At 53.5% G+C, this 26,192-nt stretch overlaps 1 protein-coding gene across 1 annotated transcript; it reads left to right on the forward strand.

Moving 5' to 3' along the window:
* Nucleotides 1-5,158: 5,158 nt before the first annotated feature.
* Nucleotides 5,159-23,693, forward strand: LOC142024480 (inositol-tetrakisphosphate 1-kinase-like). The gene is made up of 10 exons (XM_075016527.1): nt 5,159-5,253; nt 10,581-10,605; nt 13,388-13,510; nt 16,910-17,021; nt 17,772-17,870; nt 18,639-18,679; nt 20,631-20,796; nt 21,462-21,529; nt 22,511-22,673; nt 22,995-23,693. The coding sequence occupies exons 1-10, from the start codon at nt 5,159-5,161 to the stop codon at nt 23,267-23,269; spliced, it is 1,167 nt and encodes a 388-aa protein (XP_074872628.1). The 3' UTR covers nt 23,270-23,693.
* Nucleotides 23,694-26,192: the final 2,499 nt, after the last annotated feature.

The following is a 26,192-nucleotide window of genomic DNA, read 5'->3' on the forward strand; positions in this document are numbered from 1 at the left end:
CCCCCAGCCAAGAGGCCCTGCAGGCCAGACTTGGAGGGGAATTGTAACCCCAAGTCGGGGGGGGGGCAGGCCAAGGGCGTGTGGCCACAAGTGTCCAGCCTGCATGGGGAGGAGGCCGGGGCCCAACGAGGAGCAGCCTGACCTGCCCTGACATCCCAGAGCTGCTGGGCATGAGACCCCCTGTCACAGAGTGGGCTAAGGGGGTTCCTTTACCCTCCCCCTCAGGCCCCTTAGCCTTGTTCTAAATGGATCTCTGGTTAATGAATTGTATTTGCCTTGTGCTACCTGCAATGGCCAGTGAGCCAGGGAAGCCCCCAATGTGGAGCGAATGTCCCGAGTTCAGAGCCTCTGGATTAAGCTAAATGGGGTAAAAAACAAGGGTGATGCCCGGCTAGGAGTCTACTACAGGCCACCTACCCAGGTGGAAGAGGTGGATGAGGCTTTTTTGAAACAACTAACAAAATCATCCAGGGCCCAGGATTTGGTGGTGATGGGGGACTTCAACTATCCACATATAAACTGGGAAACTAACACAGCAACACACAGACTAGCCCATAAGTTCTTAGACTGCATTGGAGACAATTTCTTATTTCAGAAGGTTGAAAAGCCTACCGGGGGGGAAGCTGTCCTAGATTTAATTTTAACAAATAGGGAGGAACTGACTGAGAATCTGAAAGTGGGAGGCAGCTTGGGTGAAAGTGGTCATGAAATCAGAGTTCACAATTGTAAGGAAGGGTAGAAGGGAGAACAGCAAAATAGAGACAATGGATTTCAGGAAGGTGGATTTTGGTAAACTCAGAGAGCTGGTAGGTAGGGTTCCATGGGAAGCAAGACTGAGGGGAAAAACAATGGAGGAGTTGGTAGTTCTTCAAAGGGACATTATTAAGGGCCCAAAAGAAAGCTATTCCTCTGCGTAGGAAAGCGAGAAAATATGGCACAAGACCACCTTGGCTTAACCAGGAGATCTTGCATGATCTCAAAATAAAAAAGGAATCATATAGAAAAATGGAAACTAGGACAAATTATGAAGGGTGAATACAGGCAAACAACACAGGGATGCAGGGGCAAGATTAGAAAGGAAAAGGCACAAAATGAACTCAAATTAGCTACAGGCATAAAGGGAAACAAGACGACTTTTTATAAACACATTAAAATCAAGAGGAAGACCAAGGACAGGGTAGGCCCATTGCTCAGGGAGATGGGAGAAACAGTAATGGGAAGCTTGGAAATAGCAGAGATGCTTAATGACTTCTTTGTTTCGGTCTTCACTGAGAAGTCTGAGGAGGGAATGGCCAACATAGGGAATGCTAGTGGGAAAGGGGTAGGGTTAGAAGATAAAATAAAAAAAGAACAAGTTAAAAATCACTTAGGAAAGTTAGATGTCTGCAAGTCACCAGGGCCTGATGAAATGCATCCTAGAATACTCAAGGAGTAGATGGGGGAGGTATCTGAGCCATTAGGTGTCATCTTTGGAAAATCATGGGAGACAGGAGGGATTCCAGATGACTGGAAAAAGGCAAATATAGTGCCCATCTATAAACAGGGGAATAAGAACAACGCAGGAAACTACAGACAGGTCAGTTTAACTTGTGTGCCAGGAAAGATAATGCAACAAGTAATTAAGGAAATCATCTGCAAACACTTGGAAGGTGGCAAGGTGATAGGGAACAGCCAGCATGGGTTAGTAAAGAATAAATCATGTCAAACCCATCCGATAGCTTTCTTTGATAGGATAACGAGCCTTGTGGATAAGGGGGAAGTGGTGGATGTGGTATACCTAGATTTTAGTAAGGCGTTTGATACAGTCTTGCATGATATTCCTGGCGGCGGTTTTCAGGTATCTAAAAGGGTGTCATGAGGAGGGAGAAAACTTCTTCTTCTTGGCCTCTGAGGACAGGACAAGAGGCAATGGGCTTAAACTGCAGCAAGGGAGGTTTGGGCTGGATATTAGGAAAAAGTTCCGAACTGTCAGGGAGGTCAAACACTGGAATAAATTGCCCAGGGAGTTTGTGGAATCTCCATGGCTGGAGACATTTAAGAAGAGGTTAGAAAAATGTCTATCAGGGTGGTCTAGACTGTACTTGGTCCTGCCATGAGGGCAGGTGGCTGGACTCGATGACCTCTCAAGGTCCCTTCCAGTCCTAGCGTTCTATGACACCCAGCCCTGGCCTTGAGTGAACACAACTAGCTGAGGGATGGACACCCCCCGCCCCCCGCATAGATCCTGGGCTTAGCCTTGGTGCGGTTCCACAGCCTGTGCTGCACAGTGGAGTGCAGGGAGCCCTCGGGGTCAGGAAAGCCTCTGGGTGCAGGGCGTGGGAGCGGGGACCCAGATCCGTTCTGGGTCCCGGTTCCCCAGGGGCGTGCAGAAGCCAGGAAAGCTGCCCTGAATAGCGGGACCCCCCTCCGCACACTTACACAGGCAAGCACCTTTATTTCACAGGTCACAGCGCCACCGAGAAGCAAAGAACCTACACACAGGCTACAAAGCCCCCACAGATCACCCCTGCTCCAGACCCGGCTGCGCAGCCACCCTTCCAGCCCTTCCCTCTGGATTGGGGCCCCCCCCCACAGCTCATGATCCTGTGCGAGGCAGGAGCAGAAAGCAGCCCCCCCCGCCCCCCCCCCCCCACACCTCTCCCAGCGCTCACTTTAAAGCCAGGCAATTTAGCCAAGAATCCTTTCTGTCTCTGCTGCTCTTTGGAGGACTCAGTTTGAACCAGTAGAGGGAAGGCTTTGCAGGGAGGGGATACTGCCCTGGAGTCAATCTCCCTGATGTCCCATGAAAAAAAAAAACCCAATAGTTCTCAGCAGGCTGTGGTCTCCCCTTCGTTCATAGCACTCCTGATTACCCACCCACTCCGCAGTCCCAAAACATAAACCTAAGACAGGGAGCTCTGCCCCCGAGCATGCAGAGAATGACCTATGCTGTCCCTGCGCCCCACAACTTGAGCTCGGGATCACACCCGGGGCTGCGTGTCAGCGTACAGACCGGTCGCACAGCTGCAGGGATATACCAGGCTGGAGACAACGCCTCGTACAGCTGCCTGCCCCAAGGCAGGGTGAGACCGGCCTACCCAAGGAAATGAGGTGGCACCACTATGTCCCATAGGGGTGTGAAACCCTCACTCCCCGTGCCAATATTCCCACTCATTGCTTCCATCGGTGGGTGGACTAAATTTTAGTGTGTGCACCCAAGCATGGGCAAACGCACACCACCATTGATAGAAACACACGCTGCCAGCTTTGGGCACACGGCTTATCAGCTGGGCAGCACCTGCAGCTCTCCAGGGGGCTCCAGGCAGCTTTAAAGACACAAGGGGATGTTGATAAGCTGATCCCTGGCTGTTAGGAGTGCAGTTTACCGTTGCCCTCTGCTGGCAGCAGGCAGAATTGCTTCTCCATGTGTCATAGCCCCTGAGAGAGACTCAGCGTCAGCCGACACATTTTGAGGCAGAGCTGGTGCTTCACAGGCTGATGCGGGGGGCTCTCTGCTGGGCCGCCAGCCAGCCAGCCCTGGGCAAGCAGAGAAGGCAAAGGCACCAAGGTGTGGGGGCAGGGAGAAGAGCGACCTCTTGTCAATTTCAGGCCTCAAAAGCAGAGGGTGGAGGGCATATCTGGGAGGACAAAGAACGGAACGAGATGGGCTGGGCAGTTAGAACCGCGGTGTCCAGCCATAGAGCCCAAAACCCCTTATGAATCAGAGCTGGAAAAAGTACCCCCCCTCCCCCCAAAAGTTACTTGAGTAAATGTACAGCTGCTTTGGGGACAAAGTAATTGAGTAAAAGTTGGCAAGCGCCCTCTGGAAAGCTACGTGACTAAACTTGTTAGAGTGACTCATATGAATTGTGCTCATGTATCCAGAAGTGCAAAGTGCTCAGCTGTACTTGAGTACAATTAAGATGTGATATTTTTATTTAATTACACCCCCCGGAGTGGGTGTCCTTTGACTCAAGTAACTTTTGGGGTACTTTTCCCACCTCTGTTTTGAAGGACGACAGCCTCCTCTTACGTATGAGGAAACTAAGGCCCAGAGCAGGGCAAAGCCTTGGTCAAAGTCGCCCACCTGGCTTGTAGCAGGACTCAGATTAGAGCCAGCATTTCCTGTAAACTGAGCACTTGGGCAGCCCCCTCAAGGCAGATTCAGGTGCCACTCAGCCATTTGGCAGACTGCCCACAGCTGGCATCATGTGTTTCTACTGGGGAGTGCGTGGGTGCACATAACAAAATTTATTCTGCCCCTCGATGGAAGAAAAAAATAGAGGGAACGCAGATGAGAACCCAGGTGTCCGGCATCTCAGCCACTCCAATGTCCATCAAGAGCTCAGCAGGCCAGAGGGAGGCGCTGGGAACCAGTCTGGGAGCCTATTCCTGCTGAAGTGGAGCAGCAGAGCATCATGGGAGAGGTTTTCGCACATGCAGTGGCAGGATGTGGGGAGCAGTGGGGGAAGGTGATCTGGGTGCTGAGGTGTTCCCCTGCCCTAGTCTAAGCAGCCTCAAAGCTTCCTGCCTCTAAACACAGAAGAGAGGGACGCTCCCATCCCAGGCAGCTCCATTTCCTTAAATTTTCACCTGCGGATGGGAAAGGATAAAAAAATCCCTACGTTCGCCCCCGGCTGGTGGTGACATATGATCGTAGCACCAGCCCAGGTGATGCACCGAAAGGGGGAGACCCCTATCGTGCACACACCAGGGCTCAGGCATTTGGTAGCCTGAGGATGGGGGAGACTTGCAGGGCAGGGGGAGCTCAGCAGAAATCGCAGAGTCAGCATTCCCCAGACCCTACATGGGACAGGGCGTAACCAACCCCACAGCATCGTAGCCCAGAGGCCTGGTGCGAGGCATGCCCTCGGAGGCATTTATCATGCCTGTCGATCAGCCTCTGCCCTGGCTCAGAGAACAGGTTCCTGGTGGCTGCGTGTTATTAAGCAACGCAGATCTATGTTTATGGCACATCAGCTGATCGGAGGCAGACAGAATCGGCCACCCTCATTCACCCTGCCTTGTGTGCTGCCCACGGAGGACTTTGCTGCTTGGGGAGGGGCCAGGGCTCCCGGCTTGGCGTCGGCGGAGACAATATTTGTACATTTCACACTGAGCTGTGGGGTTTGGTTCTTGGCCGACGTCGGGCTTGAAATAAAGGGACGGCTGCCAAAAGATGCCACGCTGGAGAACGGGGAAGCGAATCGGCTACTGCCTGAATGACAAGAAGAAAAAGAAACTGAATTTTCAGGGGTTTGAGGCGCTCTGCAGGTAAGGGGACTGCTGCTCCGGCGCTTGGGAGACAGCTGGGGGGCAGCACAGAAAGAGGACATCCCTGGGTGTGCATGAAGGGCTGGCGAAAGCTGGGGAAACTGACGCATGGAGTGGCTAAGCCCAGATCCTCAAAGATACCGAGACTCCTACCTTCCTGTCTCACCCGTGCTGCCTCAATGCATTGGGGGCTACAGGCCGAGCAGGAGATTCCAAACCAGGCTTCCCATCCTAGGCTGGTACTCCAGCCCCTGCCGCCCCACGCTTTGCTAGTTACAGGGTCTATATGCACTCTGGAGTTTTTAGCTCTGCTTGTCCCCATTGTATTTTGTCCCAAATGAGCCCCCAACCAATGTAGATGCAGCATCACCAAAATGCAGCCACCTCTGGAGTGGAGCACCACACATGGCTAGTTGTATTAAACCTGGGAACTCTAGAGCGTCCCCATCCTCCTCCTGCTGTTGAAACCTAAGCACGAAGTATTAATTAATGTATTAGCTGGGGGTGGGGAGAAGATGGAACATGTTGACTGAAGGTCTTATAGAAAAATCTCAACAACTGCACCCCACAGGGATCTATACAGAGGGTACTGAGCAGACAGACACTCAGTTGCTAAGATCTCATAAAATTGTTGGCATTTATATTACAGCTTTCATGCAAGAATCTATGAACTGGGGGGGGTCATATTATTATCCCCATTTTACAGATGGGGAGACTGAGGCATGCAGCCACAAGGGCCCCTTTGCCCCCACAAGGGACACAGTGAGTCAGCAGTCGAGCTGTGGGAGAAGATTCTGATTCTAGCTATTAGACGCAGCTCCCCCACCCCCGCCTAACCTGGAGAGAGAGAACCCAGGCGTCCGGATGCCCTGGTCCTCTCTGCTCTAAGCACTAGACCCCACTCCCCTTGCAGAGCTGGGAATAATGCCCAGGTGTCCTAACTGCCAGCTGGCTTTCCTCTAACCCAGAGGCAAGCAAACTTTTTATGTTGGGCCCCACTTTTTAGTCCCTGCAATTAGCAGCGACTTCCAACCAGTCTATTGTCATCGAAACTGACAGAACTTTCGGTTATGTTCCTGGGGGGCGGGGGGGGGAGGGGACCCTTTCAGCACGTGTAAGACAATAAGTCTGTAGAATGCAAAAACTTTGTCCATCAGTCTAAACCCACAGCCAGAACAGCCACAGAGTTCAGCACTTTTAATGTGCTGGAGGAGCCCGAGATCCAGCAGCTGATTGTGCAGAGCTCCCCCCACGAAATGCTTTCCCCCCCCCCCACTTTGCACACCCCTGATGTAACCCGTAGATCACACGTCCTACCCACAGCTAGGGAAAGAACCCAGGAGTCCTAGTCCTCAGGTAACACACTCCTCCTCCAACCGGAAGACCCCTGGAATCACAACTCCCAGCTCCTTGCTTTAACCCAGAGCTGGGGAGAGAACCCAGGAACCCTGGGACTTAAGCGGGGTACCACTTAAGCTTTCTGTTACACTATCTGCACAGAGGTCAATTTCACTTTTCCCCTCCTGCTCCATTCCAGAATTAAACTAGCCCCGGGTTCTGGTTTGCATAACAGACAGCAGGCAAAGGGCCCTCCGACCTCGCCTTCAGTCCAGGCTGGCGACGCTCTGGCTGGTTCTGCGGGGTTCAGCCAGCTTCCTTTAGATCAGGCCAGCTCTGGCTTGTGCGCTTTTGTACCGATAGAGAACCCTTTGCCTGACTGATGGGTAAATCTGGACTGAGCCAGCGTTCGCGGCTGTGAGTTCCAGCCAACCCTGAGATCGCAAGACATTTCACCCAGGAAATCTGCCTCATTTTACACCTGGGGAAACTGAGGCACAAGGGAAGGGTTCTGTCCCCCCCATCACAGAGCAAGGCATAAAATCTGGGCTTCTTGGTGCAGTACTCCACCCATGAGCCCACACAGCCTCTGACAGCTTAGCCCCTAGAAGCAAAGGGACTTTCTGCTTCCTTCCCAGCTATGACCAGTGTTTCGGGTATCTGCAGCTGCCTTTGTAACTGGCTATTCAGATTCCTGTGGGAGCTGTTTTCCCACCTACCGGGGTATATTAGCAGCCAGCTCATAAAACCACCTCTCTGTCTGTCCTGCGACAGCAAGCGAGCTCCCACTACACCCAGGGTGTCCATCCATCCCATATTGGGCAGGACAGTCCCGTATATGCAACACCAAAAAGACATCCCAACCTATTTTTTAAAAGGGACGAATTGTCCCATATGTAGGCCCTTGCCACCGCTTTTCTGCGCAGGCACAGCTGCTGGTGGAAGTCACTTCCCCAAACCTTGGGGAAGCCGGCGGAGCATGAGCGGCTGCTGCTTCCCTGGGGGGATCACCAGCGGTTGAGGCTTTCCTGGGGAGTCTCAGCAGCTGCTGCCTTCTTCCCGGCTCCCCAGCGCTTGATGGAGCTCGGAAGAAGCACCCCTACCCTCATATCTCCCTCTCCCATATATGGTCGCCTTACCTACACCCGACTCAACCGTGAGCCTCACCGCAAAGCCAGGCTGCTCCTTTGTGCCCCAAGCAGGTCTGCCATCCCAGAAATCACATCCACTTTCCCCAGCACCTGGGCTCTTTCGCATCACCTGGGAAGCAGGCTGCTGGGATTCCGGGCCTTCTTAAGGAGCCAGCGCCCTTTGGGACCACCTTAGGGGAAACAATTAGGCTGCTGGTGGGGGGTGGCATTCACTGTAAGCTGAGCACTTGGGCGGCCATCCAGGAGAGATTCAAGAGTCACCCAGCCGATTAGCAGAACACCCGGAGCTGGCAGCGGGTGTTTCTATGGGTGGTGTACATCTGCGCCTGCCTCGGGAGACGTGAAATTTATTCCACATATGGATGGAAAAGAATTAGAAGGAACGCTGGTGGGGATCCAGACGTCCTGGGCTCCTTTTCTAGTGACATTGAAACAAGGCCCTGGTTTGTAAAGCACTTCAGGAGCTTCATTCATTAGGTGATTTACAGCAAACTGAGGCTCCAAATGAGATTGTGCAGGGCCTTGCACAGACCATGATCAACATTAGGGTCTTGTCGGGCCGGGCGTGGCCCAGACCCCCGACCGAGATCAAGGCCCCATCCAGCAGGGCACCATGCAAATGCTAACTGCACTCAGGGCCATGTCAGGCTGGCTCATGGCCTGGATGTGTCAGATGCTGTCCAGACCCTGACCAAGGTTAGGGCCCTGTTGTACCAAATACAACACAGCCCCTCAGTGAGACCAAGGCCACCCTGTGCCAGGCACTGCCCAGACACCATATGAGGGAGAACTCCTGTCCCCAAAGCCCTCAGTCTCTAAGCAGGCCACCCTATTTTACAGGTGGGGAAACTGAGGCATAGGTGACTCGAGTGATCCCATGCTCACAACATGAATCATAGGATCAATCCAGGGGCCCCTCCCTGTGCGTAATGATTATCTCTCAGTGCTGGTGCCTTACAGGCTCACGTTATAGATCTGATTTCTCCCTCCTTATCTTATCTCTTCCCTTACCTCCTGCTTTCTCTCTTCCCTCCTCTCTCTTGCGGGTTCCCCCTCCCTCTCTGCACCAGTGGGTTCCAGCCCATTGCCTTGTGATGTTTGCACAGACAAAGAATGAAAGTCCCTCTTTATTACGTGTATCACCACTTTGCCTAGATGCCACAGAGGATATCAGGGCACTGCCCACTCCCTGACTGAGCTACGGGCCCCATTGAGCCAGGCACTGCACAGATCCTGACGGAGATCAGGGCCCTTTAGGGGCTGCCCAGACCCCAACCAAGATCAGGGCCCCATTAGGCCAGATACTGCACCAGCATATCATACGACACACGAACTTGCCCTGAAGTAACAAAATCAGTCGCAACGCTCACCTTTTGTTGGGCTGCACAGCCACCGATTTCCAGCTAAAACTCTCCTAGTTTGACCATGCAGCCGGCAAATGCAGGGAAGTTTTATTCTAAAATCACCCTCCTCGCTGACACCCACCGAAATAAGAAGAGCGCGTGAATTGAAGCGGCAGTGGTTATTTTGGGCCAACCGTCTGCGGACCTACCTGAGCGAACTGCTGTAGATTTTGCCCTGGAATGGGTAGGCCTTGTCTTCAGGCGAAAGGTTGACCATCAGGCGAAAGGTTTAGCCAACCCCTTTTACCCTGGGGAGAGGTGATCCAAATTTGTCTGGGCTCTACCCTTTGACCTGGCCAGTTTGGGTGACCCTGCCGGGACCTGGCTGCTCCAGGGACTGCAGAAGAAGTGGGTCTGTCCCATGAAAGCTCATCCCCTAATAAATTATTTTGTTAGTCTTTAAAGTGCGGCAGGACTGCAGTTATTTTGTTCTGCTCCGCTTTCTGTTTAAGAGCCGCATATGTTTGGTGCAGCTTCAGCCTGTCCCGATTGAAGCTGAGCTGAAAGAAGCCTGGGTTAGCAGAAATCCAGCTCAACACAGGGGCTCACATCCCTTTGACATTAGGCAGTTTTGCCAGGGCTCCAGGCCTAGGTGCTTCTGTTTGGAGGAGAAATTGATGCCACAACATGGATGTATTCTTCAGCACGGTCCTAATTATTTACAAGAAATGTACACACCGTCCCAGTCAAAACAGCAGCAGGCAGCGCCCTTCTGCTGAAATTCCCATGTCTGCCCTTTCTGCAGGTCCTGTGCCTAAGAAACTGCCCCTCTGCATGGATAGCTCAGTGGTTTTGGCCTGCTAAACGCAGGGCTGTGAGCTCAGTCCTTGAGGGGGGGTCATTTAAAAAAAAAATCTGCCTGGGAAGGGGATTCGATGACGTCTCAAGGTCCTGCCCAGCTCTGTGAGATGGGCATATCTCCCTGCATCTCTCAGCTATCCTGCAGCCAGGGGGAAACACCAGGCTGGGTGTGGCTGGACTCTGGCCTGCAAAGCCTCCAGTATCTGCAGCTTCGTGGAGCCCAGAGAAGGGGCTTCGTTGCTCCTTCCACTGAGCTTGAATGAGAGAGCTTAGTCCCGCAAGGCCTGTGATTGCCTTTGGGTCATAGAAGATTAGGGCTGGATGAAACCTCAGAAGGTTAACTAGTCTGACCCCCCTGCTTGAAGCAGCATCAGCCCCAATCAAAGGCACTAGGACCGTGTACCATGATGCCTTTTAGGAGAAAATGGCAACACGTTCGCCTATAGACCTAAGTAGGCAAGGACAGAATTATTATGGGGAAACTGAGGCAGGCAGCGTCTGTGGCAAGGAGGGGTCGATGCTGTAAAGCCTAGGCTGCGCTCCTGCATGCTGACACATGCTGCTCATTTCCTCCCTCGGCAGGGTGCCTCGGTTCAAATCCCTGACCCTGCTTTTCTTTATTTTGTTTGCCCAGGAAACGAGGCTATGAAGTCATCGAGGTGAGTCCGAGCCATGGGAGTCACTGGGGGGGGAGGGGGCAGGGCTGGAAGGAGGCGATCTTAACGGGGGGGGAGCTGGCCCCCGTCTGAGGTTTGCTCCAGGGAACTTTTGGCCGCGTGCCAGTTGGCTAAGCAGGGTCCGGCCTGGTTGGATGGGAGACTGGGGCATACTCGGATGATATGAGGAGGGGCGTGGGTGACTCACAGATGAGGCTGTGCCGTCTCAGTGCCAGGGCGTGGTGCCGCAGGGGGTGGTGGGGCTGACTCAGGAGGGGATGTCCCCTCTGAGTTGGCACAGGGGGAGGCTGTGCTCCAAGGAGCGGAATGTGGGGGGGCTGCTGGGGGCGTGTGGATATCTATAGGGGAATGACTCCAAGGCACCATAGGGGGACTCAGAGAGGAGAGCGCCCCCTAGTGCTGCCATGGGGTCAGCACAGAGCTCCCCCACTTCGCTGCTCTCCCCTGGAGGGGCGCATAGCTCAGTGACCAGCTGCCTGGGCACCAGGGTGATGGGCACCCAAGAGGGAACGTGCGAGAACCCATCACCTCCAAAGGATTTCAGTGCCAGCCTTTGTTTGCCTGAGCTGGGATCGGCCCCCCCCCACCCCTCTGTCAATAAGAACTGGTTTAAACTGACAGCAGCTGGCAAAGTCCACAGAGATAAGGCGAGAGCCGTTTCTGGCTGGCACCGGGCAAGGATGAGGCAGCTGGTGCAGTGCCAGGAAGGCATTCACGGGGATGGGCGTGGAAGGGCTGGGTGCTTTGTTCACTGCTGGGTGGCCACTGCCCCTCTGTGTCCAGTGATGAAGTATCACAACTTCCAGAGTGCATGACTTACAGAACGTAAACCCTTCTGTTGTGCTCTGGGTCGAACCTGTGTGGCTGCCCACAGGCGGACTCCAACCTGGGACTTCTGGAGCTTAGCGCAGGCACCTCTACAGCTTGAGTTGAAGGCCATCTGGCTGTCAGCTTAGGTACCACTACATGGGGCAGTGAACCACACAGCTGTGTGGGTTACACACAGGTCATCTACAAGGCTCCTCTGCTTCACTCTGTCTCGGGACAAAACTTCTAGCTGACCCCACAAGTGACCCAGTTGTTGGCCTTCAAGCTGAGTAGATCTTCTCCATGATGTTCTGAACAGGCCACGTACCACACTGGCTGGTGGTCCTGGCTGAGCGAAAGGTCTTCTGCGGGGCAGCTTTTCTTTGGCTTTTCCTACCACGCCTCAGCCTCAGTCCATGCGGCTCAGCAGCTCCCCCCAGCTCTAGTGTGGTTATAGTTTCTTTGTAGATACTTCTGTAACTTTTGGGTTTTCCGGATAGGGCTGTGAACCCTAAGCCAACCCTTTTTACCTCAGGGAGGGGGGATCCAAATTTGCCTGATCCTTTGACCTGTCCAGTTTGGGTGACCCTTCCAGGAGCTGTAGCTCCCATTGGCTGAGTTCTCTGGGTCACTGAGACACGCACGCCACCTCACCAGGACAAGGAATGGACCACGGGCTGGTGATAACATGAAGGGGAGCATAATAATTTACATGTATGGAGCTGGGGAGGATTCTGCCCTGCCACCAAAAGGCATGTGCTTGTCAGGGTGAGGCAGGGCAGCTGGTTATGAAGAGATCACGTCTTGCACTGAGATGCATCCACCGCTGGGGTGAGGCAGGGCAGCTTGTTATAAAGAGACCACTTCCCTGCACTGCGCTACATCCACATCTTGAGCAGGGCAGGGATCACTTCACTGTGCTGAGATGCATCCACCTCTGGGGTGAGGCAGGGCAAGTAAGAGATCACGTCCTGCACTGAGATGCATCCACCTCTGGGGATGAATACACTGCTTGCTTTGCCCACTCTGCAGTGCTATTACTCTGCAGGGACTCAGCAGTGAAGGGCTCCCTAGAAGTGAACCAGGTGCTGGAACGTCAGTGCTAGTTGGACCCAGATGGGCTGGCCACCTAACAGTGCCAGGAATGGTGGCAGAGGCTGCCTGGTAGGGGCCACAGGTGAAAGGCACAGCTAGGTTGAAAGTCAAAGGATGCTTATGAAGGAGCCGGGCGGGAAGTTTTCTTCCCCCAAAATGCTGATTTGCTCAGACTAAAACAGCTGAAACTGCTGGCCATGGAGAGCTCACCAGGTTAGCAACCTTCCCTCCCACTGGCATCTGTCTGCTTCTCCTTCCAGCCTTAACTGGCTCAAATCCCTGCTCGACCAGAGCTGGGGCCGGGCACAGGAAGGATCAAGAAATCCCCAACCTGAGAAGACCCTAAAGCTGAAAATCCTCCGTGTGGTGGGAGAAGGCCAAATTAGCTACACAGGAAAGGAGGGTGGCTTGGGAATCAGCAGGCAAGACATTAAATCTACCCCAGTCGGTTTGCTGATCTCTCTTGGCAGTCACTCGATAACGAGGAGGAGGTCGGCATGTCACCCTCCTATTTGTGAGGCTGTTGATGGCTGACCAGCCCGGTTCTGGAGCCGTGGGTCTGATCACAGATGGGGCAGGTGTTGGCAGCTGTTGGAGGAGTGCGGGGCAGTTTTTGACTCTTTTCTCCCTCTTTGCCTCTCCTCATCTGCACTACCATGGGACCTCTCAAAATGCGCCACCCCTCACGGATATTCATATACCGACAGCGTAAATGCTACTCAAATACATTAAGGTCTCGGATTTGTCTTGGAGAGAGCTAGGAAATGGCAGATCCTGATCTTTCTCGAGGGCTGGGTTCCCAGCCTCGCTCTTGCCCCCCCGCAAAGAAGGGGTTTCATCTCTGCTTCTCCTCCCCTCCCAGATTGACTTGGCCAAACCCCTCTGTGAGCAGGGCCCCTTCGACGTCATCATCCACAAACTCTCCGACCTGATCCTGGAAGCTGGCTATGACAGCCAGTCCCACCAGCTGGTCCGCGACTTCCAGGTAAGGACAGTGGGCTGGCTGGTCAAATCCCCTGGGATCACCTCATTGGGCATGGCCCTTCCTCACCTGTCCCACCGTAATTCCTGCTTCAGTAGGAGCAGAGCTTTAGGGGAAAGAGTCCCATCCCAATTTTAAAAATAGCCAGTAATGGAGAGGCCATTACGGCGGTGGCTTATTGCCCTGTTACAAATAGACACCTTATTTCGTGTTTGAATTTTTCCAGCTTCAGTTTCCAGCAGATGGATCTTCTTAGCCCAGGATCAAATTTCTGGGGTTTGAATTGGGGTCGGTTAAGAGAAGACTGAGAAGGGACATGAGAACATCACTGGAGCGTCTAAAAGGGTGTTATAAGGAGAAGGGAAATAAAATTGTTCTCCTGGGCCTCTGAGCATAAGACAAGGAGCAACGGGCTTAAACTGCAGCAAGGGAGGTTTAGGTTGGACATTAGGAAAAACTTCCTAACTGTCAGGGTGGTCAAACACTGGAATAAGTTGCCCAGGGAGGTTGTAGAATCTCCATCACTGGACTTATTTAAGAGCAGGTTAGAGAGAGACCTATCGGGGATGGTCTAGACCGTGCCTGGTCCTGTCATGAAGGCAGGGAACTGGACTCCAGGACCTCCTGAGGTCCCTGCCGGTTCTAGGGTTCTACGATTCTGCTCCCTGGGTAGGACCAAGCCAGGTTCTTTGTAAAGTGAAAAAGATGGAGCTTGTTGAGTGTGCCACTACCAGGCAGGTTTCTAACCCTCTGATCAGTTTTGTGACTCTTCTCTGGCCGTTCTCCAGCTTATCCATGTCCTTCTCAAATAGTGAGCATGTCACAGTCCTCGCTCAGAGTCCAGATGGGACATGTGGCCTCGTGGTCACAGCCACAACCCCTGACTTCTAAGGGGGCTGTAAGGAGGGGAGCCTGGCGCCTCCTACTCCGCCAGGGACCTTTAGGCTACCAATGATCTGGCAACCAAGGCTGCTTCAGGGTGTCCTCCCTAAGATCATTCAGTCCACAGCTTCCCCCCGCCCCCAAACCCAAGCTGCAATAAGTGAAAAAATAATTTACTAGGTGATGAGCTTTCGTGGAACAGACCTACTTCTTCAGCCAATAGCCAGACCAGAACAGACTCAAATATTTAAGGCACAGAGAACCAAAAATAGTCATCAAGGTTGACAAGTCAGAAAAATATTATCAAGGTGAGCAAATCAGAGAGCAGAGGGGTAGAAGGGCGAGGGGGAGTCAAGAATTAGATAAAGTCAAGTTTGTATAAGAACTCCTATAATGACCTAGAAAATTCCCATCCCGGTTCAAACCACGTGTTAAAGTGTCGAATTTGAATATAAAAGAGAGTTCAGCAGCCTCTCTTTCCAAACTGTTTCCAAACAACAATTTGGAAAGAGAGGCTGCTGAACAGCTATTAAGAGATGACAGTTTGTTTGCAAGCTCTCCTGCAGGAGGGCTGAGAGCTTGGGCTTACCCCACAGGGAGACATCCCAAGTGTCTCTCTGGCTTGTCAAAGGGGTTTTTTGCACTTGGGTGGTGGGGGTGGATCATCTGTAATCTGTGACCTTGGTAGGGAGACCATATCTCCCCGTCCCAAATACAAGACAGGGAGATATCGTGTGGGGGCAGCTCCTCCAAGCCCCAGGGGGCCAGGAAGGAGGCGGCAGCCCCCCAGCACTCCTTGAGTTCTGGGGAAGCCGCAGTGCTCACACTTCCCTGAGGTTGGGGGTGGGGACGGCCCAATACAGGACAATTCGTCCCTCTTAGATAATAAGCTGGGACACCTTTTTGGCATCCCAAATATGGGACTGCCCTGCCCAATACAAGATGGATGGTCTCCCTAGACCTTGGGGAGTTGCTTATTTTTTTTTTAAAACAGAAGCTGTCAAGACTGATCCCCACTCTGACACTCGGGGTGCAGAAGGTGGGGGGCCCAGAAGAGGCCTTAAAAATACCTTGTCTCTATAGGTTGCTGCTTAACAAGCTTCCCAAGGTCACAGATTCCCTGACCCTGGGAGGTCGCTACCACCACCCAAGTGAGAAAACCCCCCTCTTTAGCACCCAGGCAGACACACTTGGGGTGGCTCCCTGTGGGTGAACCCCAAATTCTTAGGGGTAAACCTGGAAACGCAGATGGAAAGATTAAGTTGCAATCAGATGGCTGACCTTTTGGCCTAGGCATAAATATACACAGATCCTTCTCTAGGACACAGGAATCAAATCATTGCTTTGAAAAAAAAAGAACTATTCACAATACAAAAGAGAAAGCACACCAAGAACATAAGAAAGCATACTTGGTTGCTAGGTGTTACAAAGCTACTTAAAAAGCTAGAGAAAAGCACAGCGACTCACTTCCTTGGGGTTCAGTTTAGAAGTTACAGTGTACGGGGGGAATACATCACCCAGCCCGAGAAGTTCCACTCCGAACCCCAAATAAACAATAACCCGATCGTGTCTGACTTACCATTTTCTTTCCACTTACATATCCGCATGCCCAAGTCACGCTGTGGCTCGAATATTGACTGGAGCCAGTATGCCTGCTCAAGATTAAACATCTTGGTGCCTCTGCTTTCCAGAGAAAGGCCGACACCCCCCACCCTGCAAACAGGCCACTGCTTCATTTCAAAAGATCTCTCCCACTAGCTCACCCCGCTGCTTGCCAACAGACCCTGCCCGCACTCATTCTGGGTTTAACCTTCTACAAGCATTCATTCATGACAGCAGCTTTGAAGGGCAGGGAACGTAAAAGCTCTTGGAGGGCCCCACTTTTTGCACTTGAAGCACCCGTGGGGAGGGGGTTCAGCCTTGGCACTTAGGGAAGACCCTTTTGGGCAGCTGTGTCAGAGCCTTAGGCTTCCCACTGCTCTGCCCCTTGGGTTGCAGATCTGCTCACCTCCAGCTCTGCTCACCTGAGCCAATGCCCCACCTTTTCATTCCACCAGCCCATGGAGCACTGGCTGCAGGGGTGTGTGCGAGAGCCAAGGGGAGCCCTCAATGGTCCCTGGACCCCTTGTTGCACAATGAGGGGTTTGTCCGCCCTATCGCAGCACAGCAATACTGGATACAGGAGCCCAGCAGTGGTTGCAACAGGTCAAACACGGGGGGGTGGAGGGTGGGACAGTCATCTCTGAACAGATGCTGGCGCGTCCCCTATGCTGGAGCACGTGGTATCTTTGTCTCCCACTGGTGGTAGCACCAGTTATAGCGCTCGTTAGTACAGGAAGTGCCTCTGGGATGCCAACAACCAGAATGCTTAACACAGCACTGGGATGTGTCTACCTCTGGGTGTCCTGAGCAGTCAGGTGATCAACACCCCCCCCCTCCCCGCCCCACAACTGGCTTCACCACTTTAACTCCCACCGCCTCCCACCCCGCTAATTGTTCACCTTGGCTTTGGTCCTTCAGACCTACGTGGAATCCTACTCCAGCATCATCCTGCTGGACCCATTTCCAGCTGTACGGCCACTCCTGGATCGCTTCAAGTCCTATCGCCTCCTCCAGGACCTGCAGTATCAAGGTCTGTGATTCAGGGCTCTCCTGGGGCTCTGGTATCTAGCTGCCATCCTCCCCCATCCCCAGCATTCCCTGTAAGTGGCGTGCTGGTGCAGCGGCTGAGGAGAGGTTCGATTGCTGGTCAGCGGATTAGCAGGAGTACCCACTGCTGGGTTTTGTTTCTATGGTGGTGCACATCTGCATATGCCTCGGTGCACATAACAAAATTTCTTCTGCGTGCAGATGGGGGTTAAAAAAAGGCTACACCGGGATGGGAAAAATCACTGCCCATCACTGAAGGAAGCTGCTTCCAGAAGGGGGCGCTGTCCGACCAGAGAGGAAGGATGATCACAGCTTAGGCCTTGAGAATAAAGTATTCCGGTCCCGGCTTTGCACCCGATGCCCTGCAGGGCAAGGTTAAGGAGTGGTGGCAAGGTGCCCAGTATGCAGGCTTTACATATGCCTATAGGGCACCTGCTACAGGCATGGCTTTGGGCTCAGGCAGCAGCACCATGCCCTTGGGGAACTGGGGTCGGGGTCCCGGCCCTCTGGAGAGGAAGAGACCAGGTTCTAGGGCTAAGAATGCCAGGAGGGTGGGATGCAGCAGGTGGGCGAGTCCTGGGGAGCTGGTGTGAGAGGGCGGAGGCAGCGCCATACACGAGTGAGGAATGTGGGGGGACAACTTACACCAATGCAAACCGCAGGCAATGTATTCTGGGATGGGGGGGCAAATTCCGCCAGTCTCCCCTTATTTCCTCCCCACCCTCCTCTGCAGACAACTGCATCTTCTCCCCACCCTATGTGGAGCTGAACAGCGGGACAGGACGTGATGCGGCAGCACAGATCCAGGAGCGGGGCCTCACCTTCCCCTTGAGTGAGTGAGCCAGGCGCTTTCTTTATCCCTGAGAAGGGAGGACTGGCTCCATGGCAGTAGGTGCTGCCGAAGCCAATGAAAATCCCTCTGTCTCCTGACATCCAGGCAGTTGCTGCGCCCCCTCCCCCCCCCGCCCGTGCAACTCTTGTGAGCCCATCAGTGTAATGAGTTTCCAAGCCTCAGTGCACCAGCCTGCCTTGCAGTGCTGAGCCTTGGGCAAAGCCCCGGGGACGACCACCTGGTGCTGCAACACCAGCTGGTGGGACTGTTCCTTTGGCAAAAGTAGCAGTGGCTGGTTCTGAAGCAGGATCTGGGTTCTGGTCCTGGGGGTAGCCTGGGTGGGGCTGGTTCTTTTCTTCTCCCACTGAGGCAGTGTGGCCCAATGATCTGCAGGCTCAGGCCTGGCTCGCTGTGGTGCAAAGGGGGATATGGGGCAGGTGCCCTGGCATAGTGCGTCTCGGAGATGGGACAGAGCTGGAGGGCGGGTGGGCAGGCCAGACCTTCACTCTCCCTATTCTCTGTCCCCCAGTGGACACAGCCGCTGACCGGGGGCTTGGCTTCGCTCACGCTCGCACAGCTCAGAGGGGAGCACTGGACTAGATGACCTCCTGGGGTCCCTTCCAGCCCGAGAATTCTCTGATTTTGAGTGGAAAGTTACAAATTCGGGAAGCCTCATTGTCTCTAGCTTGAGGGGTCAGACCCTAGACTGGCAGTGGGGCGGGGCTACCTTGTGTCACTCTCGGTTGACTCCTCCTCTTCCTCCTTCAGTTTGTAAAACCCGGGTGGCCCATGGACCCAGCTCCCACGAGGTCAGTAGCATCGTGTCCCAGAACGTGCTTGTAAAGCGGTGGCGGTAGCTCCCCAGCCAGCAGCTAGCCTTTGTGGAGGATAACAGCCTACTACTGCTGGTTACTAATGGAATCATTCTTTTGGCTCAAGCAGCAGAGGCCTGTGTGGCTGCATGAGAGGTGTGGATTTAAATCCCGCCACAAACCAATGGAGGTTGGTGGGGTGGGAGGGTTGGTATAAAAGCACTAGGACACTTTGGCTGTGTCTACACTTGCATTCCTCTTTCAAAAGACGTATGCAAGTGAGGGGAATCAAAAATACAAATGAGGTGCAGATTTGTATCTCTGGCACCTCATTTGCATATTCTTATTTCAAAATAGCTTCTTTCGAATGAAGAAAACCAGTGTAGACACTGCTCTTTCAAAAGTAAACCCCATCTTCGAAAGAATCCTGCTTCCCCTTTTTTATGGGAAGAAGAATTCAAAAGAGCTGTGTCTACGCTGGTTTTCATCTTTTGAAAGAAGCTATTTTAAAATAAGACTATGCAAATGATGGGTCAGATATGCACATCTGCACCTCATTTGCATAGCTCTTTTGAAAGAGGAATGCAGGTGTAGACACAGCCAGCCAGGAGGTGGGAGTGCCCTCTCAGTCCACTCAGTGGCAATGCCAGAGACCTGTGGGGGGTCAGCACTGGCAGTTTTCTATTTAAACAATTTTTGCAGGAAAAATTGGTGTTTTAAGCACACACAAAAGGCAGCTGCTTCCCACTGGGAAAATCCAACTTATGTGGAAAAAAAAAGAACACAGATTCTATTGGAAGGCGTTCCCAGGTTATTCTCCGGGAGCTGTAGTCTGCAACCTTAATTTCTTCATTCTCTAGGCACTGAATTTAATCTTTTATGGTGTACCAGCATATTGGCCACCTCCATAGTCCATCATGGGAGCTGTAGTTTCGATGCTTTCTGCCTCCTTTATATCCTACGAGCTTGCTGCCCCAGTGGACAAGCCGTGGCTCTGGAAGGGAAAGCTTGGTTCACCATGGGAGATGTAGTCCTGCTGTCAGAGGGGTGGCTGAGTTAGTCTGTGTCTTCAAAAACAAGAAGTCCTGTGGCACCTTATAGACTGCCAAAGAAACTGCAATTACAAAAGCAATGGAGAGGTCACCGTTTTAGTCTGTCCTGCAAAGACCCAAAGCAGCAGAAATGTAGCACTTTAAAGACTAAGGAAGTGATTCATTCAGTGATGAGCTTTCCTGGGGCAGACCCACATCACATTACAAAAGCAGTTTCTCCTCCCTTGATATTCACACCTCCAGGTGAGCTATTGATAATGGGCCACACCCTCCCTGACTGAACTGACCTTGTCAACTCTGGCCCACCTCTTGAGTGGGAATCCCTCCTGGTCATGAGCCCATATATTTAAACCCTCCTGTGGAACCCCCCACTCACACATTTGATGACGCGAAAGCCCACGAAAGCTCATGCTCCAAAATATCCGTTAGTCTATAAGGTGCCACAGGACTTCTCGTTTTTGTAGTCCTGCTGGGAAGCCCCCATCTACTGAGGTATGAGGCACTTGAACTACAATTCCCATGAGGCACCAGGGCTGCATTTTCCCTCTCATTCCCTGACCCTCCCAATCGTGTTATGCAGCCGCAGGAGTGTGTCTGGACACCCCACGTCCACGCATGCTGTGGGGCCAGGCAGTCGCTCCATGCAGGGCATTGCCTGGAACTCCCCACATGGTTCCAAGTTGGCCCAGCATGGAGCATTGCCTGCTGGGAGCTGTGCCCCACTCAGGTCACACCTCCGGCTCTAGCTGCAATTGGCGGCTGGCAAGTTGCCACAGCAACCAGGGCTCGAAGGAGGCGGAGCTAAGAAAGCCACTCCCCTTTCCCCCTCCCTCAAGAGGCCCCCTAGAGGCACATCTCTATCACACCCTGCTTTTCTCTTCCCCCCCACCCAACAGATGGTGCTCATCTTCAACGAGGAGGGGCTGGAGGCTGTGAGCCCCCCCTGCTTGCTGCAGAGCTTCGTCAACCACGACGCTGTCCTCTTCAAGGTCTTCGTGGTGGGCTCCACCCACTTCGTGGTGCGCCGGCCGTCCCTGAAGAACTTCCCATGGGGGCAATCGGGTGTGTGTGTGGGTGAGGGGTGGTGGCACGGAAGGAGGAGACAGCTGCAAAGGCTGGAACTGAGACTGTGGTTCCTCCAGCCCTTGGCTTCCCTGCCAAGGCTGCCCGTGGCAGGCGGGGAGGCAGTGAGCACCAGTCTTGAGGGATGGTTCCAAGCTGCTGGCTCCTCTCCTAGTGGAGAAACAAGGCTGAGACTCAGCAAGCTCATTGCACGGGTGTGGGGGCGTTCAGCTCCAGCTGTGCGACCTGAGGCGAAAACGGATTCACATCAGAGTTCCTCGGAAGCTGGCCACTTGTGCAGCCGCTCAGGAGAGATTTAAAGGCCGCCCGGCTGATTAGCAGAGTGGCCGCAGGGAGGATTTTTGTTTCTGTGGGTGGTGCACATTTGCACATGCCTCGGTGCACAACAAAATTTATTCTCCACGTGGGTGGAAGAGCCAGCAGCTGGGGTCAATCATCTGTCATCCCCCTGGGGCTTGCGTGGGGGGCAGATCCCCAGCTGGGGTCAATAGGCATCACTCGAGTGGCGTCACTGATGGACAGCATGGCTCTGAGTGGGGGATGACTGAGCCCAGAGGCTTTCTGGACCCCCGTGCTGGAGAATGTCCCTGGCACAGCCCGAGCTCAGTCGAGCCGGGATCACGATCTCATTCTGCTCCTTACAGCCTGCAAAAGCATCTTCTTCAACAGCCACAGCGTCTCCAAGCCGGAGTCCTGCTCCCACCTGACTGAAGTGAGTACAGGCACAGGGCTGGCACAGGGAGGCCACCGGATAGGTTGCAGAGCTGCAGACAGAAGAAGGGGAGGGAGGAGCAGGTGACTCCATCCCAGGGGGCTGGACGTGCAAAGAGAGTGCGTGTTGGAGCAGCCCTGAGCTGAAGGGTTTGACCTGGTGCCCATCATTGTGGTGTCTGGGCACCTCCTTCTTCCCAGCGTGAGCTCCTGTTGTGCAGGAAGCCGAGAGGTGGGGATGGCCCCGCCCTGGAGGAAGTGGGAGACAGAGCTCCTACCACAGGTCTTGGCGGGTTGAGTTGAATTCCTGGCCCCTATGGACCCCTCATGGCTGGTTTGGGGTGTGGACTGGATTGGCCCAACCAGACCCCTGTGCCATGCTAGGGGGCGCTGTGCTACAAGGAGCAGGCCAGGGGCTCACTAGGGGGCGTTGTCTCCAATGCCCCAGTGTGGCACTAGGGGGCGCTGTGCTGCAAGGAGCAGGCCAAGGGCTCAGTAGGGGGCGCTGTCTCCAATGCCCCAGTGTGGCACTAGGGGGCACTGTGCTGCAAGGAGCAGGCCAGGGGCTCACTAGGGGGCGCTGTGCTGCAAGGAGCAGGCCAGGGGCTCACTAGGGGGCGCTGTCTCCAATGCCCCAGTGCAGCACTAGGGGGCGGTGTACTGCAAGGAGCAGGCTAGGGGCTCACTAGGGGGCACTGTGCTGCAAGGAGCAGGCCAGGGGTCACTAGAGGGCGCTGTGCTGCAAGGAGCAGGCTAGGGGCTCACTAGGGGGCGCTGTCTCCAATGCCCCAGTGTGACACTAGGGGGCACTGTGCTGCAAGGAGCAGGCCAGGGGCTCACTAGGGGGCGCTGTCTCCAATGCCCCAGTGTGGCACTAGGGGGTGCTGTGCTGCAAGGAGCAGGCCAGCGGCTCATTCGGGGATGCTTTGCCCTCTAAGGGGGACACCCCCCAATCCCATGCTGCTCTCTGCTCCTTTGCCAGCTGGACGAGGCAACGCTAGAGCCCACCCTGCCGTCTGACAGCGTCATCCACCGAGCTGTGCGGGGCCTGCGCGCTGCTCTGGGGCTCTCCCTCTTTGGGGTGGATCTGATCGTGGACAAGCAGACGGGGCGGTGTGCAGCCATTGACGTCAATGCCTTCCCCGGTGAGAGTCCAGGAGTGGGGAAGCTGACAGCCAGGGATGCTTTCCCCTCAGTCACTACTGGCCTCTCCCTCCAAGGGCTGTGCTGCAGGGAGTTGAAATGGGCAGAATGCAACCACTTTGCTACCGAGATCTCTTGCTCGGCACCAAGGTGCAGCCACCTCTGGGGGTGGGACAGCCATTTATACAGGCTTCCCTCACCCAGCACCAAGATGCAGCCACCTCTGGGTGGGGCACTGCAGGTGTTGACCATGAAGTGTTTGGAAGAGATGGGGGGGGGGGTGCCCTGGGACAGCCTGGATGACTCTTTATTGACCTCCACAGGTTACGAAGGTGTCCCCGAGTTCTTCTCAGCTCTCCTGAACCACATCGAGATGCTGCTGGAGAGCCACGAGCAGGTGGCAAGGGCCAGGGTGCTGGTGACTGAATATTCCCTGCACCAACGGGTGTCACACCTGGACGCATCCCAGGAGAGCACCCATGACAGCAACCCGAGGGCCCCTTGGATGGACAGTTCCCTGGAGGCCCCCAAATCAGCATCAGCTGAGAGCAGCTTCTTCACCTTCGCCGTCCTGCCTGCTGTGCTGTCCCGACACTGAAAGGGGGCACTGCGTCCCCTGGCCTCTCGGAGGGAGCAGGGACATGCTGGGTGGCCAATGAGAGCAGGGGAGACGTCGGAACACTCTCAGTGGGGAATATTCCCAAACTGCCAGCAACCAGAGCCATCAGGATCTCTGCGGCACCTGTCACTGCCCCAGCTCACCCTGTGAGATCAGAGCAGTGGGCCTTATTCTACAGCATCCTCCTTGCCTGCCATATGGACCAGTCCATATAACACAGTTCCTCACCTCCATGCTTGGGCCAGACCGGACCACTGGTCCATACAATCTAACATTGCACCACCCTGCATGGATCCACTCAGCTCTGGCTCCTATGGTGCAGAACTGCCCCACCCTGCTTGCAGCCAACCAGATCAGCAGTCCATAAAGTCCAACACTGCATCTCATTGCTTGAGCCAGCTCAAAGCACTGGTGCCTCATCCTCCTGTCTGGGCCTCATCGGACCAGGTGCCATGGGTCCCGATAGCCCCACCTCCTCACCGCCAGCACTAGGTAAACTGTGTTCCCATAATGCACTGCACCACCAATAAGGACCGACTGCTCACTCGGATTGTTCCAAGGCCAGCAGCCAGGGGGCCAGAGGCTGCACTAGCATCCACCCTCCAGCACCCCTCCCTTGGTACTTAACACGGTTGACACTCATGCCCCCGGGAGGGTGGTAGCAGAAATGCAGCCAACACAGGCGTGATGGAGAACAAGTCACATTCTAGCCCCAGACGTGGAGGTCGTGCTACGAGCACATGGAGAGCAACTGAGCCCTCTCGTGTTAGACTCCTTCCTCGGAAGGAGTCTCAGCACTGAATTAAGGCAAGAGACTGGCTGCAAATGTTTTCAGACCCTCTCCCCCACGCATGGGTTTCAGCTGCCACGCCACACCCCAGAGGTGGCTGCATCTTGGTGCTGGGTGAGGGATCACTGTATAAATGGCTGCCCCTTTGGGAAAGGGGTGGCCTCCATCTCTTAGAGAGGGCCCTGCAGAGTGGCATCTGAAAGGGCAAATGCCACATGCAGGATGTTTTCTTGCAGACTATGCAGGAGGCATCAAGGCACATAAGAACAGCCAGACTGGGTCGGACCAAAGGTCCACCTAGCCCGAGATCCTATCTTCTGACACCGGCCAATGCCAGATGCCCCAGAAGGATGAACAGTGCAACCCATTTCCAGTTTCTGACAGAGACACTAGAGCTGAGAGATCCCCAGCTCACAGGGCTATTAAGAAAATAATACTGATTTATTTTTTAAAAAATAAGGAGCTTTCATACCATAACACCACCAGCTAGAGACCATCCCAAGTGCCTTTCTTCTTCCAGCTCAGACTGATTCCCTGGCTGCTGGAAACCAGTTTTATAGAGGGATTCCCTACCCAGAATCCTTTGCCAGGAAGGGAAGCGCCACCCTAGTCTCTGGACAACTGACAGCCCATCTGACCAATCAGCAATCTCTCTCCCTTTCCCAGCTCTTCACTTCCATCACAGAATGTTCTGAATGTGCTTGTTGCCTTTTAGACATAGAACACTGGATTAAACTAAACTGGAACAAGGGATTCTGATTCCCAATGCAGACTGTCTGCTCATGGAATTCATAGGGACGAGTTAATCCATTTTAATTTCACACCATCTCTCCGTTTGGAATAACTTGCACACCACCATATCACAGAAAAGCAGGGCAGGTCTGTTTGTTGGTTGTCCAGCCAGGAGCAATGAACAGGACTCCTAGGGTGTTCCTGTGGTTTGTAGCATCGCAGGTCCGGGGCCTGCAGAGAACCTCAAATCTGGAAACTAGAAGTGGGCAAAACATTTTTCTACCAAAACTGGTGGAAAATACCGATTCGGTCACCCCAAAACATTTTGTGCATCTGTGTCCACGTTGCTGTCTTATTTTGGCGGAAAATGAAACGAAAACTAATGGAGCTTCAATATGAAATATCTCACTCTTTCAGTGCCAGTGATTTTTTTCCCCTTTCAGCCTTCTTTGGAAAATAAAAGGAAAGGAAATCCACAATGTTACAAGTGTTCAAAACCAAAACGTTCCCTTGAGCCTCAAATCACGTGTTTTTTGGGTTTTGATTTTGCCAAAAGTTTTGGGAAAAAAAATGGAATTTTTTAAAAAAAAACAAAACAAAACAAAACGACCTTTAAAGGTTGTTTTGGAATTACCAGCAAACCAAAAAGTCAATTATTCGCTTAGATGTCTATGAAACATCCTGTGTTAATGGCAGATCCCTTCAACATGTGACTTCCCTTCTCTCTGTCCCCTAATGAAGTACATACATGCTTGTGCGTTTCAAGGCTCCAATTCCTCACTCTCCCAGTAATCAGGATGGCTACATTTTGGTAGTATAATGTACAGAAATAAAGCAGAGCTTATTAGTCTTGGGGGCAGGGAAAATACCTACCAGTATGCAGTGGTGGAAGGGGGCAGCTGTGTAAACAGCCAGGGAGGAGTCGTCTGAGAAACAAAGGTGGGAGGTGGTGAAGGCTCATGTAAATGACATGCAAATATGACCTATATTACCTCATTTGCATGCATACATCATGCAGATTACTTACTATTTTTAAGTCCCGCCTTGCCATGCTGCTGCTCACCTTGCCACTCCCCAGCCAGCTGGAGAAAGCGTTGAGATCTGAGAGACCAGGGCACAATGTGCTACTTGTTCCCATGGGTGAGCTAAGCATGGCCGTGAGGCTCTGGTTTTGTTAATGGCCCCTTTAGGGTATTTTTAATCATTATTTATATAATGGTAATGAGTGGAGGGGCCAGTTAATATCAGGGCCTCCTTGTGCCAGGCACCACCCAGACCCTGACCAAGATCAGGGCCCCAGTGTGCCAGGAGCCACTCAGACCCTGGCTAAGATCAGGGTCCCATTGTGCCAGAGGCTGCCCAGACCCCAGCCGAGATTGG

The sequence above is a fragment of the Carettochelys insculpta genome, chromosome 22 (genome assembly GCF_033958435.1).
Source record: "Carettochelys insculpta isolate YL-2023 chromosome 22, ASM3395843v1, whole genome shotgun sequence".
Classification (NCBI taxonomy): domain Eukaryota; kingdom Metazoa; phylum Chordata; order Testudines; family Carettochelyidae; genus Carettochelys; species Carettochelys insculpta.

Bases quoted from the DNA above. Each gene is read 5' to 3' on its own strand.
- LOC142024480 (XM_075016527.1), top strand. From the start codon at position 5,159: ATGCCACGCTGGAGAACGGGGAAGCGAATCGGCTACTGCCTGAATGAC. The intron at 17,022-17,771 runs GTCTGTGATTCA...CCTCCTCTGCAG, and splicing joins CCAGGACCTGCAGTATCAAG to ACAACTGCATCTTCTCCCCA. The intron at 21,530-22,510 runs GTGAGTACAGGC...CTCCTTTGCCAG, and splicing joins CCTGCTCCCACCTGACTGAA to CTGGACGAGGCAACGCTAGA.